The sequence below is a fragment of the Streptopelia decaocto genome, assembly GCF_964273445.1.
Source record: "Streptopelia decaocto genome assembly, chromosome: 1".
Taxonomy (NCBI): Eukaryota; Metazoa; Chordata; class Aves; order Columbiformes; family Columbidae; genus Streptopelia; species Streptopelia decaocto.
This window is the reverse complement of record NC_138663.1, coordinates 135,848,805-135,862,543: the sequence shown is the minus strand read 5'-3', so window position 1 is coordinate 135,862,543 and position 13,739 is coordinate 135,848,805. Positions and strand designations below refer to the sequence as shown.

The following is a 13,739-nucleotide window of genomic DNA, read 5'->3' as shown; positions in this document are numbered from 1 at the left end:
GGTCTGTCATGACAGAAGTTGCAGCAAAATGTCATTTAGAAGCAAAATTACTGAGTACCCAACTCAAAGACTCATCTCCCCAAGAGCATCAGGCTCAGCCCTAACTACACCCCCATGGGCCAAGAGGGGCACAAAAGTTGTCCTGAGTAACAAATGTGACAGAGCTGGAGGTTTTGAAGATGTCAGGTAGAAGATAACCTCCCTGATGGTAAATCCCATCCCTCTTGTTCTTGAACCTCATAAACTGACCTACAATCCAACGCCATTAGTAACCACCTAAATTAGTGGGGAAGAGCAGCTGCATGTACATAGTGTGTGCAAGGAGAGGACAAAAGAAAGCACAAGGCATGCCGTAGAAAAGTCTATTATGTTTACATACTGTGACTTTTTTACTTCCCAAAATAATGGGTTCAGCAGAAAACACAGAGGAGCATTTGGTAAAAAGGAATGTGAAATATTTAATGCTAACCAGAGTCCCAGAGGTCAGCATGAGGCTGATGGAGGTTTCTGAAAAAATAAAGTTACAAAATAGAGACACAAGAACTTAAATGACAGTGATCACAAAAGAATAGCAAGACAGAAATCTATGTAATTTAACCAAAATATTCCACTGGCTAGGTAATATTTCCTTGCTTATGTTATAAACACTAGTCTGGTTGTGAGCTTATGTGAGCACATTGACTGCAGGGGCTATGTAACCAGCACGTGAGACACTAGGCACAGTTTGTTTTCACCCATCCCTGTGTCATAGGATGCTCCATGCCAAGTCTCAGTAATGCATTTCAGAATGTGGCCAGTAAGAGGCTAAATGGTATTGAATTAAAATGTAATGAGAAAATTTAAAGCTGATGCATCTTGTCAACTGACTTTTGTATAATCCAGTCAAATTTTGATTGGGTTCAGCTGCTGGTCATGTTTTGATATATTATTGCTGTTGATGTTTTACTGCATCATATTTGTGTCCATCTACTGAATTTAATTTGTTCTTTTGATGATTCATATTACTTTTTAAAAAAATACTGCTGTGATAAGATTTTGTAATTATATTCTGTCTTTTTTATGATAAAAGCAAATTGCCATATTTTCTCTCAAAGTTTGTAATACTGAAGACAAATCGTTCTCTAGTTGAGTCATTATTCAAATCACAGATGTTGCTCAGCTCACACGCCTGAGCAGCTTAAGCAATTCCATGTGCTAACAAACTTGCCATTCAAATACAAACTGCTATGCAGATCATATGCCAGTCTGTATCTGTATTAATATCCTCATAGCTAACTCTTCCACACCTTAATAGGTACTTTTTCCTCCCACCCTCCTAATAACCAAGTCTGCAGAGAGAAGAAACATTCATTTCTAATTTATACTTTTTTTCTGGATTAGGGGTTATGCCTAATTGCCATAACACAGACTTTCTAAAGTGATTTGTTCTTTTGTGAAAAACTTTCAAAGGTTCCAAGTTCATTTTAAGGGCTTATATAAAATATACATTTGCCTATTAAGTAGATGTACTTCAGATAGACAGATGTACAGGCAAGCAGTTTGTATACATCATAACAAATAGTTATTACCATGTAGAAAATGTGTAAGATGGCTTAATAGAGGCTGGCCTCAACCTCTCTTAAGCAAAACTCATCTATTAGTCAGACTCCTTACAATACCTGTTGTAACGGAGTCCCTTTCTTCCTAAATTCTTATGTATTAGCATGTGAAAATTATAGATAGCATGAAGAAAATGGTAGGTAAAAGGCAAATTTTTTCCTGTTCTCTCTCAAATACAGGTCAGATACCCTATCTTTAGCCATTAACTGTCCCATATCTTGTGAATTAGCAAATATGATGATAGAGGTCCTCAGACACTAGCCAAACAGCCATCTGTAGGATTAATGCAAATTTTGCAGAGAGAGAAAACAGGTGACTATGGAAGTTGTAAGTAAAAAGAAAATGGTGTAATATAGCATTCACACAGAGATTTAGTACAGGTACACAGAATATGAAGCTACATGAGAAGCATTTGTCCCAGTCCAGTCTCTGTTTTTATTTTCTCTCTCACCATGTGAAGTGTTCTTCAGTTCATTTATCTCTGAAATTGATTTTTCACCCGATATCAGCCTTTACTAGTTATGCTATTGTGTTTCCAAGTGCTTTTGAGGACAAGAAGTTGACTTGGTTATTTCTAAACAACAGTTGTTCTCAGTAGACCCATAATAGCTACACTTTTAAAAACAGAGCAATCAGAACGGAGACTGTTTGTAAAGGAGCATAGGGCAGTGCTGATTTGAATATTAAAGAACATTACTTATCACTAACATCTGGATTTTGCCATCTGTCTAAATACAAATGCCATTAATATGAAATCTGATAGCTTCTCTGCATATTGCAGCAAGATAGCTGGTTAGTAAAAAAGGTGGTTTAAAAGACATGTGAACACTGATGACAAGCACTCATCTAAATAGATTATTTGGGGGGAGTTTTGTTAAAGCCTCAATGTGCTCAGAGCCTACACTGTTCCAGGTCTTGGGAAGACACAAGCAAAGATTGCTTGCTCTGCAAAACACAGATAAATTCATTATTTTGTTGAATAAGGCACTGGGAGGATTTATCTTGCACACAGCAGACTACAAATTTGTTTGGATTTTCAAAATCAGAGATGTGGTATTTCAGAAACTGGTTTGTTCTTGATGTACAGAGAACTAGAGTACTTGCCCTCATGAAGACTGCCATCTTCACCAAGCAACAATAGGTTTATTCACTCATTTCACAAAGAAAATAATGGAATCATAGAATCATTTCAGTTGGAAGAGATCACTTAATCCAACAATTAACCTAACTCTGATACTAAACCATGTCCCTAAGAGCCTCGTGTATGCATCTTTTAAACACCTCCAGGGATGGTGACTCCACCGCTTCCCTGGGCAGCCTGTTCCAGTGTTTTACAACCCTTTCCACAGAGAAAATTTTCCTAATATCGAACCTAACCTCCCCTGGCATAATTTGAGAGGAATTCCTCTTGTCCTATTGCTTGCTACATGGGAGAAGAGACCAACACCCTCCATGCTACAACCTCCTTTCAGGTATTTGTAGACAGCAACAAGGTCTCCCCTCAGCCTCCTTTTCTCCAGGCTAAACAGCCTCAGTTCCCTCAGTCGTTCCTCATCAGACTTGTGCTCCAGGCACCTCACCAGCCTCATCACCCTCCTCTGCACCCTCTCCAGCACCTCAGTGTGTTTCCTGTAGTGAGGGGCCCAAAAGTGAACACAGGATTCAAGGTGGGGCTTCTCCAGTGCTGAGTACAGGGGGACAATCACTTCTCTAGTCCTGCTGGCTACACTATTTCTGATACAAGCCAGAATGCTGTTGGCCTTTTTGGCCACCTGGACACACTGCTGGCTCATGTTCAGCTAGCTGTTGATCAACACCCCCAGGTCCTTTTCTGCCAGGCACCTTTCCAACCACTTTTCCCCAAGCCTGTAGCACTGCCTGGGGTTGTTGTGATCCAAGGGCAGGTCCCAGCACTTGGCCTTGTTGAACCTCATACAATTGACCTCAGCCCAACAATTCAAACATCCCAGATCCCTCTATATGGCCTTCCTACCCTTCATCAGATCAATACTCCTGGCCAATAATGTACACATTTGTTTTGTATAGTTAGCTTCTCAACCCTGGCACACATGGCAGGGATCTCAGGCCACTGATAACAGAGTTGTAAAGAAATAGCTTGATGTCTAAATCTCATTAGAAGCCAATCAACACTTCCCCATCCATAATTACCCTTGCAGGAAAACATACAATTACAATTATGTAAATCAATACAGGGTGTCTTCAACTGGAAAATAATAATCCATTTTTATGAAACAGTTTTAGTTACTGATTCAAGTAATGTGTCAGTGTCAAACAAAACAAAACAAAAAAACAAAAACAAAAACAAAAACAAAAACTATACAGTATTTCCCAAGTACTTCTTTTCCTCCCCAGTTCAAAACATTAAAGCCTTGAGAGTTTTGCTCTCTAAGTGAAACATACCTACTTTTTGGCATTGGCTCTGTTTCAGATATCCAGCACATCATAAATGTAAAGCCTGAGATCTATGTAGCTTTTCCTGTAATAACGGTTTTTCTGTCTTCTGACCATGTGAACTTTATGGGTATATATCACAGGGCTGATCATGGCAGACAGCCACTTGCTTCTGTAAGGGGCCCGCACAAAACTGCACTGCCTCAGGCTCATGCAAAGTGACAACATAGTTGCCAAGACAATCCTCTAATAATTTCAAGTTGCCTTCCCTTTTCCCATGTTAAGAAGAAACTGAGACTGGTTTGGGATCTATATTTTTCCCCATTTGTCTTTCAGAGGTCTAGTGACATCACTGAGCATGGTGAGGACAACGCACTTAGATACTTAGCGCTGGCATCCACAGAGAGGACACACTTGCATTTCAACATGGCACAATATGCACCTTCTCAATTAGCAGTAAGAAAAAAACTCATCATGAGCATAAGACATGGAGCACAAACATTTTCTTTTGCAATGTATGCTTAGGACTTCAGTTTCTCTAACAGTGAACTATGTTTGTTGAGAAAAAACGCAAAATTACACAAAAGATAACACTCTTCATAGGTATAAATAACCCTACTCATTTCCACAGGCACAAGCAGGGAGGTCAATAACAGCCAAATGTCAATGGAATCTATTAGAACCTATTCAAAAAAAGAGGAAACATGATGTATTACAAAGATCTACACAAGTCTCCTCCAGGATGTGGATTATTTAGCCAGGACTTTAAAACAAAACAAACAACCAAACAAACAAAAACCCAAACAAACACAACAAAAATTAAACACACCTACTGCTGAAGCTGCTACCAGTGTAAATACTGCCAAAGTAGTTAGCAGAATTTTTGCTTGATTGTTTTCGTTTTTCTGAAGTCTTATTTATTATATTGGGGGGGGGTGTGTGTATTTTTTATATATCACAGTGTAAAGACACACCAAGTGTGTTCCATCATTTCAGCTGCTTAACAAAAAAAAAGCATAAAGGCTGACACAAACACTGACAAGACTGGCAAATTAAGTCTTCTCATCAATAGTTTTCTGGGTAGCTGTGGAGACCAGAACAGATTTCCCAGATATTTTTAAGACAGACATAATATGGCAGCTAGTAAGTTGTTAGCATGTTTGGGAATAGGCTTGACAAAAACTGTAGAGTCTGAATGGCTTAAGTATAATGTGTGCTGGCCTAGGGGAGCAGGGAGTATGCTCATTGTCCTGTCCCAAATCAGAAAACATTTTCACACATACCTAATTTTATGTACATTAGTAGACTACAGGATTTCTCACAGACATAAATTCAAGTAATTCAGAGAGTTTCTGCTGACTGCTCATTTCTTATTTTTGTCTCTAGAAGGAAATAGTTCATAACTCTTTAGTCATTAAAATATACCTTTGATCAATCATTATCCAGAGTAACATATTTTCTCTTGTTATTTTTCAATGAAATTTGAATGCCTTTTTCCAAGTTTATTTTTAAGCATTTGTTACCAAAATACCTGTATTTGCTAAAGATGTAAGCAAATATTTTATATATATATATATATGTACATACATATGAGTGTATATATATATATATGTGTACATATATATGGATGAGGAGTTATATTAATTTCCTTGATTTATGGACTTTCCTATGGAAGTTTCCTGGGGTGGAACACCCTATATGCATCTCAGTGAAGAGTGCAATGGACTGCTCATGTTTTTGCAGTCGTTCCACAATTAAAAGAGAAAGCAACAGGCAAGTCCCTATACATTCATCTTCTACTAAAAAAGGGGGAAAAGTCAATCCACATGGGATCTTAGAACTCATGACAGCTCATTTAAGGCAAAAATAGAAAGGACCTTTGAGGGAAGGAGAAATAAAATAAAATGTTTTTCTCTTAGGGTGAATTATCCTTTCAAATGGAGTTAAAGCATGACTGGTTAATTCATATGACATACATACAACCCCGCATGGGAAGAAACCATTGAGATATACAGAGTGGGATTAATCTCATCAAAATTTAGCCTTTCACAATGTACCTGTCCATATCTGAGCTGGCTCACTGACCTTGCTGTGTAGACAACTGAAAGAATCAAGCATTTTAGGGTGTATCTGCAGTATTTTCAAGATCTATGTTAAAATGCAAAGAAACACACTTTAAGACTACTGGTTTTTTTTTTTTCCTTCATTGCTTATAAAGCGAGTCTGGAATGAAGTACACTACAGCTACATTTAGATTTACTTATTTTACTTATTTCACATTAGTACTATACATTCTTTTCTGATCCAAGAGAGATTTGCAGAGAGAAGGTTATTATGAGAATTAGTATTAAAAAAATGGTGCTGTATGGAGCACTTTTTGAACCAAAGCAAAGAAGAAGTGCCATCTACACAGAATCAGACCTGAACTATGGAGAAGTCAAGTCAAGGTACAGAACATGACCTCAACAAGGCAAGAGGCTTTTTTTGCACCTACCTGCTGCACTGGGACAGTGCATCAGCCTTGTCTCACTGGGAGCAAGAAAAACCATGTGAAAGATACGCAGACTATCCATACTGTCCCGCATACTATGTATCATAGCTCCCTCCATGGTAGGTATTTTCTGTTGGGCCCATTAGCCAAGTGGGGTACCAAGGCCTGGCAATCATGAGTTTGATAATTTCAATGCCTTTTTCTATCTTTGAAAAATATACTGAGAAGGAGAAGTTGTGTTTCTGGAAAAGTAGCATGCTCCTCCGAGACAAAATTTTAGAACTTTTCATCACTTTTTCCTTAGCCCCCGAGTAGAGCTGCAGTCTGGCCAACCAGCACAGGTCTCCCCCACAGGCAAGGAAAGCTTTACAGGGTTGATAAAGGGGGACTGCCTCTAATCTAGATGTCTGATTCCTGAAACTGATTTAAGTACTTTCATATTTCAACTCTGTTGTAGAAGGACTCATCCACCATCACACATCTGGGTCCTTGTCTATGAGCCATAGCAATTTACCTAATATAAAGTGTCTTCCCACAGGTGTAATGGAATTTCTTGGTTAGGAGCAAGAAATGTGTAGTAGAAACATGCATTATATCCAAGTCATCAGCTCATTTCACATTAAGAACCCAGATCATTGACTGTTCCCCAACAAGACATTGCTAAGACCAGGTGTACAAGAAGAGGAATTAATAAAGGAGTCTAGGGGAGTTAAGTTCCCAACTTCCCTTGCAGTTCTCAGTGTCTCAATTTTAGTGATTACCAAGACCTACAAGTGAATGAAAAGATCTTGTACCATGTTGGGCATGTATATCCATTAACAGTATGAAACCAAACGTTGGGCATTCACAACAAAATTTTGTGTTCAGTAAACAGCTGTTGCATGTGTATCCTCTAGACAAGACTGTCAGTGATTTTTCAAATTATAGTTTCTCAAATTCTCACTACAAATGCAGCATAAAATTAACAGTCCATACCCCCAAGTAAAAAACAGAAAAAAGAAAAACCAAAAAAAACCCAAACAAAACACAACAAAAAAACAAACCACCACACCACAACAACAAAAACCCCAAAACCACCAAACAAACCCCAAACCAATTAAAAAAAAAAAAAACAAACCACCAAAAGCCAACTAAACAAAAACCACACACAATATAAGTTTCCTGTAGACAAAACCTTCAAGTCTGGCAGACAAAACTCAGGTGTAATAAGCAGGCCAAGCCAATTGAACTAAATTAAATTGTGCCATTTGAGAAAGAGTTTGTTATCTCTATTCAATTCATTACCCCTGAAGATACTACTTTAATTATCTTACTTTACAATATTTTATGACCAACTCAAATCCGGTCATAAGCTGTGTGAATGAATATATCCATATCCTTCAAGGCATCTGAAGAAATAAGCCTACAGTTTAGGGGCAACCCTTATTGTTTCAGAACCCACCAAATGTTTTTCTTCATTTAGTGTTTCATATATCCTAATACTTTTATACCAAAAGAGATACACATTGCTTTAAAATACTGTATCAATATTTAATCTGCACTTGATGCATAGTAATAGCAAAAAACCCACAAAATTTTAAAAGCCATAGAAATACAAAAAGACGGCAAACAGCAGCCATTAAACTATAACATCTATGATTAATACATAGGCTGTTAAATGATTAGTAATAAGATTAGCTTGCATCTTTCCTGCCCAATAGATACTTAAAGTAATTGCATCTTTGCAAACTGCATTATCATCACTTCATGTTCTTTGTGATGTCATGGGACATCAAGGCAGACTCAGCAGTTTCTCCTGAGCCTGCTTTGATTTTTTTTCTTTAAGAATCAATTCTCTGGCAACACTAAATATTCTGATATGGAGGCTGTGAGCACTGCTCACAGAACATCCCTCTGACTACATTAAAAATTACAAAGCATTTTTATTACTTCTCTTTAACAATTTCCAAACTAAAGATGACAAAGAACACCTCAATAAGAATTGTTTAATACAGATAATAGTTTTTATTATATTCTAGGAAAATTAACATACTTAGAAAAAGAAAGAGAAAACCTTTACCTAAGGAAGTGGCATTTTGGAAAGATAGGCCCTTCCTTCTCTTCTTGACACTGTGGTGAAAATGGTTGCAATTTTGCTATTACCGCCAGGTCTGCTGCAAATTTGCTGCAGTAAATGAGAATCTTTCCACAAGTTCCAATCAGCACTAAAGTCAATTTCAGGAACATTTTCTACTTGAGGAATAGGGAATATATATTTAACTTATTTGGAATAAGAGCAGTGAGATTTCCATTTATTCTAGATTATGATGACTGAGGCATAAACTAGCAATTTTTCAGAAACAGGTCTGTTTAAGATGTAGACTTATGATTTTAAATGAAAGCCTGTTTCAGCCTATAGAAGTGTTTGTTCTTACATGCATTTAAGCTAAATGGAAGCCAGGTGGACAGCACACATGGATCAGTAATTCCATAGTACTATTTTTTGTTTCAAGAGTGCAAAGTACTACTAGTACTAGACCTACCCATGTGCATGTGGCAAGATAGGAGTGTGGTCCTCATGAGAAGAGTTCACCTGACAGTATTTCAGAATATTCTGACACAAACATGCTATGTATCTTTGGCTGTTATTGCCTAGTATGGATTCCCTTTACCTAATGAATACAACTTCAGCTTATAAACCTGATAGTACATAGATGGTTCCTTCTGTGAGCCACTTCAAACCCTTTCCTGTATTCTACCAGTCAAGTATTAGCCACATAATACAGTGGCATGAGACTCATCACATGCTTTGAAATGCCTCAGTGAAATATGGGGTAGAGCCTGTATTGTTTCAAAGCCCCAAAGCCCTACTTGCATCTAGGAACAGTCTGAGTAAGCATTATCCACATATTACACATTACACATTGTTTTAAAAGCTGGACCTTTAGTCAGTTTGTTACATATGCCACTTAAATGCAAAAGCTTGAGCTAGAAGATGAAGGGACAGGGTTTCCTCAGCCACACATGGACTCCTGCACTGAGAATACTAATGTAAAATGCATCTCATGGATGAGCAATCTTCACTATTCCTTTAAATGAAAGTGTTACATAGTTCTCATATAAATTGTTAAGCTAAGAGCTTTGCTGCATTGTGTATTACTGTACAATTTACATTATAACAGAGGCAGATGAGGCATTTCAGGGTACAGTTCAGGCAGGCAAGCTTCATCACAATGCTGGAGTGCTGCTGCTTCAGTATTGTTTCCTGGAAGATACAGCTTCACCAGAAGCCCAACAACACATCTCTGTTCTGCACATGAAGTTGCTTCAAATAAGACATCACTGAAATGGTTTAGTGATTGTATTCTGTCAGCAACTATGAAAATTACCTGAATTCAGCAACTCAATGTTCGCTACAAAAAAAACTACAGGAAAGTTTTCTTGACATGCTACAGCCTCTGAAACAATTGACTAAAAATAATTTGCGTTGCTCTGAAATCATTTTGTAAAGACACGTTCTTACATATGTATACAGAGATTTACACATAATTGGTCAACAAGTGCAGTCAAGTGTGTAAATCTTTGTTTCAAGACAAATGTATCAGTGTGCTTGCACACCCAACACGTCTCTGAGAGCCTGTTAGCTTTAGCTTAGAGGGTTTGATCCAAACTGCAATTTAATATAGCCTTTGTTTAGCCTTAAATTTAGCAGCTTCTGAGCATATGTACCTGTGTGCTGGAAATAAAATGTGATCCTACAGCTCTTAAATTAAGTCTAAGCTCAGCTGTTAGATACAGATTTCTGAAGCATTGTCTTCCTCTTGTGTTAGCAATTTGTAGATATATCCACACATAACAAAACTATTTATGCTGTATGTTCTTAAAAGTTTGCTTTTTTTTCTCCTAACTGTATTACAAATAGGAACATTCCTGTATAGATGCAAACAAATCTTAATGTTCATGTATGTTCCTTAAGAAGACATTGTAGCAAGTACATGCACTACCTTTTTAAACAATTAAAACAGAACTACATTATGCAGGCAGTCGATCAAATCTAAAAATTTATCTGTACAAGACAACTCCGTATTGGCAGGAACTGATTTAGGACCGTTGCAGAAGTCTGCCCACCTGGCTTTCTCCCTCTCAAGACCGAAACCTATAGCTGCCTCCAACTCTGACGGATGCGCTAATCCCAGGTTAGCCTCATCGGCCAGGACAGGTTTATCAAAGCCAAGGCTGCAGCAAGAGCTTCTCGAAATCCGCCGGGGCAGGGATGCTCCGGGTGAGCTCTGGCGGCGCGCTCAGAAGTAGGTTTCACAGCTCGCCTCTAACACGTGGGTCATTTGACGAGTGGGTTTGGTCCCTGTTCTTCCCCTCGGGGGTTCCCTGCTCCTGTTAGCGCTGAAGTCCCACAACGGCCCCCGCACCGACGCCGGACACGATCCGCCCCCCCGCCTCTCCCTTCTCCGCGCACTCACCGCTGAGGACGCGTCCGGCGAGCCCCCCTGTTCCGCACAGCACAGCGGCCGCCAGCACCGCCGCCAGCCCCAGCCCGTCTCCGATCCCCATGGCGGCGGACCCGCTGCCGGCTCCCCTCCGAGACGCGTCCCGGGCGCTCAGGGCAGGCCGATGCCCGCCAGCAGGGAAGGGGCACCCGGCAGGCTCCGCGCCGCTGCCCACCACTGTCTCTCCTCTGCGCTGCGGTCCTGCCTATATCTGCTCCCCCCGCCGAGGGCCGGCCCAGGCGGGCGGCCGCGACCGCCCCCGCACCGCCCCCCGCCGCCCCCCGGCAGGCCCCGACGGCAGACGGACCCTGCCCGTGTTCCTGCCCCGCCAGGGGAGCGGGGTGGCTGCGGGGGTAGCGCCTGGCGGTCGCTCGGCTGAGCGGAGGGCGCGAAGGGTCCCGCTCGTGGCAGGGGGCGCGGGGATGGCCACTCGTGGGTGTGTGGCGTAGGTCCCCCCTCGCAGCAACCCGATTTCGGGCGGGCGGGGGACCGGTGCCCGACGAGCAAAGGTACCGGGTGTGCGGCCTCAAGCTCGCTGCCTTCGGGGCTGTCACCTCTGCTCCCGGCCTGGGGTCGGGGAGGGGCGGCTGCAGCCAAGCCCCACGGTGACGGGTCATCCGGGGTCAGTAACTGTCTTACCGGCTGGTGAATGTGATGAAGACCCCAGTCCGTGTGGATTTCATGTCTGTTAAAGGCTTTATAGGTTTTCCTTGTCTGTGTTTTCCCTAGCAAGAATAGAAATGTACTATTGCCAATTTAAAAATGTACAAATATTTATGCATATACACAGGTGTACATTCTGGCAAGTCCCCTTTTCTCACTGTCCTAGAAGATAGTATAGTTAAATTCACATTATTGTCAGTCTGAAAATATGCTGCGGTAATTCTTTTGGATCTCTTCAAAGGACCACTTTCAAGAGTTTCTTCTCCAGAGTCATATTTCTCAGATTTTTCTTGCAAACAGAGTTTGCAGATTTCTTTTATTACTTGTGTACTTGTTAATTATTTGTTTTTAAATGAGATAGATCATTATAGTTAGGTTTAAAGGACATCTTGTATTTAAGTTATTTCATGCTTTGCCAGTCAACTTCATCTTTCCCAGAACCGAGTTAGACATGACATATATATGGCACGTTGGTAAGTCATTTTCCCTTTGGTTGTTTATAGCCAGGTTTTGAGTCAATACATCTCAGATTACTATGGATTTTAAAACACTTGATGGATTTCCTAGCTGCCTTAAAGCTACTTGAGATCAGTTTCTTACTAAAAAAAAAATGATTGAAGTTTATAAGTACCAATGGAAAATTATTTCAAGCATTGCTGTGTTTTGCTACCAACTTTTGTGATTTAGTAGCAGAGTTTTTTATGTGTTTGACTGATACAGATTTTTTTTCCATGTGGCTTCAAAACCATTACATATTTTTTTCTAACTCCATAGGTAAGTTGCTCTTACTGAAGAATACTTTCTGAAAAGGAGAAGTTACCTGAAAACTTTACAGCATCTCAGGTTCCACCTTCTCTTCATGTAAAGCTGATAATATGCAGAAATAAAAGAGCATGAACAAAAACTGTAATGAATACAATGACAATTTTAAAACATGTTTGGTAGTCGAACTCTTTCATCCCTCTGTGTTTTTAACCTGCTTTTATGTGGCAAATATGAGGGAATTCAAGTTGTTCTGAATTATCCTGAATCTCAAATGATGCTCAACCAAAGGATGTGGGGAAAATTAGAAAGATCTCACAAGTTTTCCAGAATATAAAGTCTCCTGCTGTCTCAGAAATGACACCCTCCAAATTGGTGGGGATCTTATGTTGAATACCAGCCACAGCCACTGAAAAGGTCTTCTTTCTTTTTCTTACTCCTTTGTGAAGCTTTGTTAGCTTACCAGTTTCTAAAGCCACATTGAAATTAAATTGTTGTGTACTCGCACAGCTAAAGAACTCTCTAGACATCCACACCACCATCTCTTTTCCAGTGGAATGAAGAGTGTGCAGAATGAAACAAAACAAATTCTGTCTTGATTAAATTATGCAGCACTTTTTTGACATGCTTTATGCTGGTTTATTAGCCAAAATTGTATATACAGTGACTGTTCCTGGAATCCTGCTGATCCTTGCTGCACTTCTCATCACACAAGGCTCTTGGTGGGGAAAAAAAAAAAAAAAAAAAAAAAAAAAAAAAAAAAAAAAAAGGGAAAAAAAAGAATAAGTGCAGTTGTGTTGAGACCAAACTGCATTTTCATAATGATCTGCAGAAACTTTCCAGGCTTGTCTTCATCTTCCTTGCAGCCACCTGCGGCTTTCTTTCCCGCAGAAAGAAAACACAGAGCCCTGTGACACTGCATCAGAGGAGATTTCCTTACCAGTGCCAATTCACACCAGCTGAGAAGGTTCCTATTGATCTGCCTACTTCTCCCTGTCCCTTTCATAGCTGAAGTATATTTCTTTTTTTCAAGAAACGGTGATTTCACTTTCAGTTAAAAATAATCGCTTCCCAGACCTGGCAACTGCATAATTTGCGGTAGTTCATCTGGGCCTTATAAACAATGGAATCACGGTTTCCTGCTGGGACCAGATTTATGGTCTTTATAATATATTCGCTCTGCTGATACTGTAGTTTCACCTGCAATATGTGTCCTATCTCAGAACTGCACATAAGGTACAGTAGCATTGTGAAGTGACTGTGCAACCTAGAATTTTAACAAGCTACAATAATTGCATTGCAACTCAAAAAACTAGCAATGCATATTT

At 39.9% G+C, this 13,739-nt stretch overlaps 1 protein-coding gene across 2 annotated transcripts in view; it reads right to left on the bottom strand.

Moving 5' to 3' along the window:
• Positions 1-11,050, bottom strand: part of CHODL (chondrolectin) — a gene marked incomplete at its 5' end in the record, with an annotated part of 30,195 nt that extends 19,145 nt beyond the window's left edge. For both annotated transcript variants that reach the window (XM_082067125.1, XM_082067124.1), the window contains one exon: positions 10,960-11,050. In XM_082067125.1, the coding sequence (XP_081923251.1) occupies positions 10,960-11,050 (91 nt within the window). The remainder of the gene's footprint in view (positions 1-10,959) is intronic.
• Between the last annotated feature and the right edge of the window lie 2,689 nt (positions 11,051-13,739).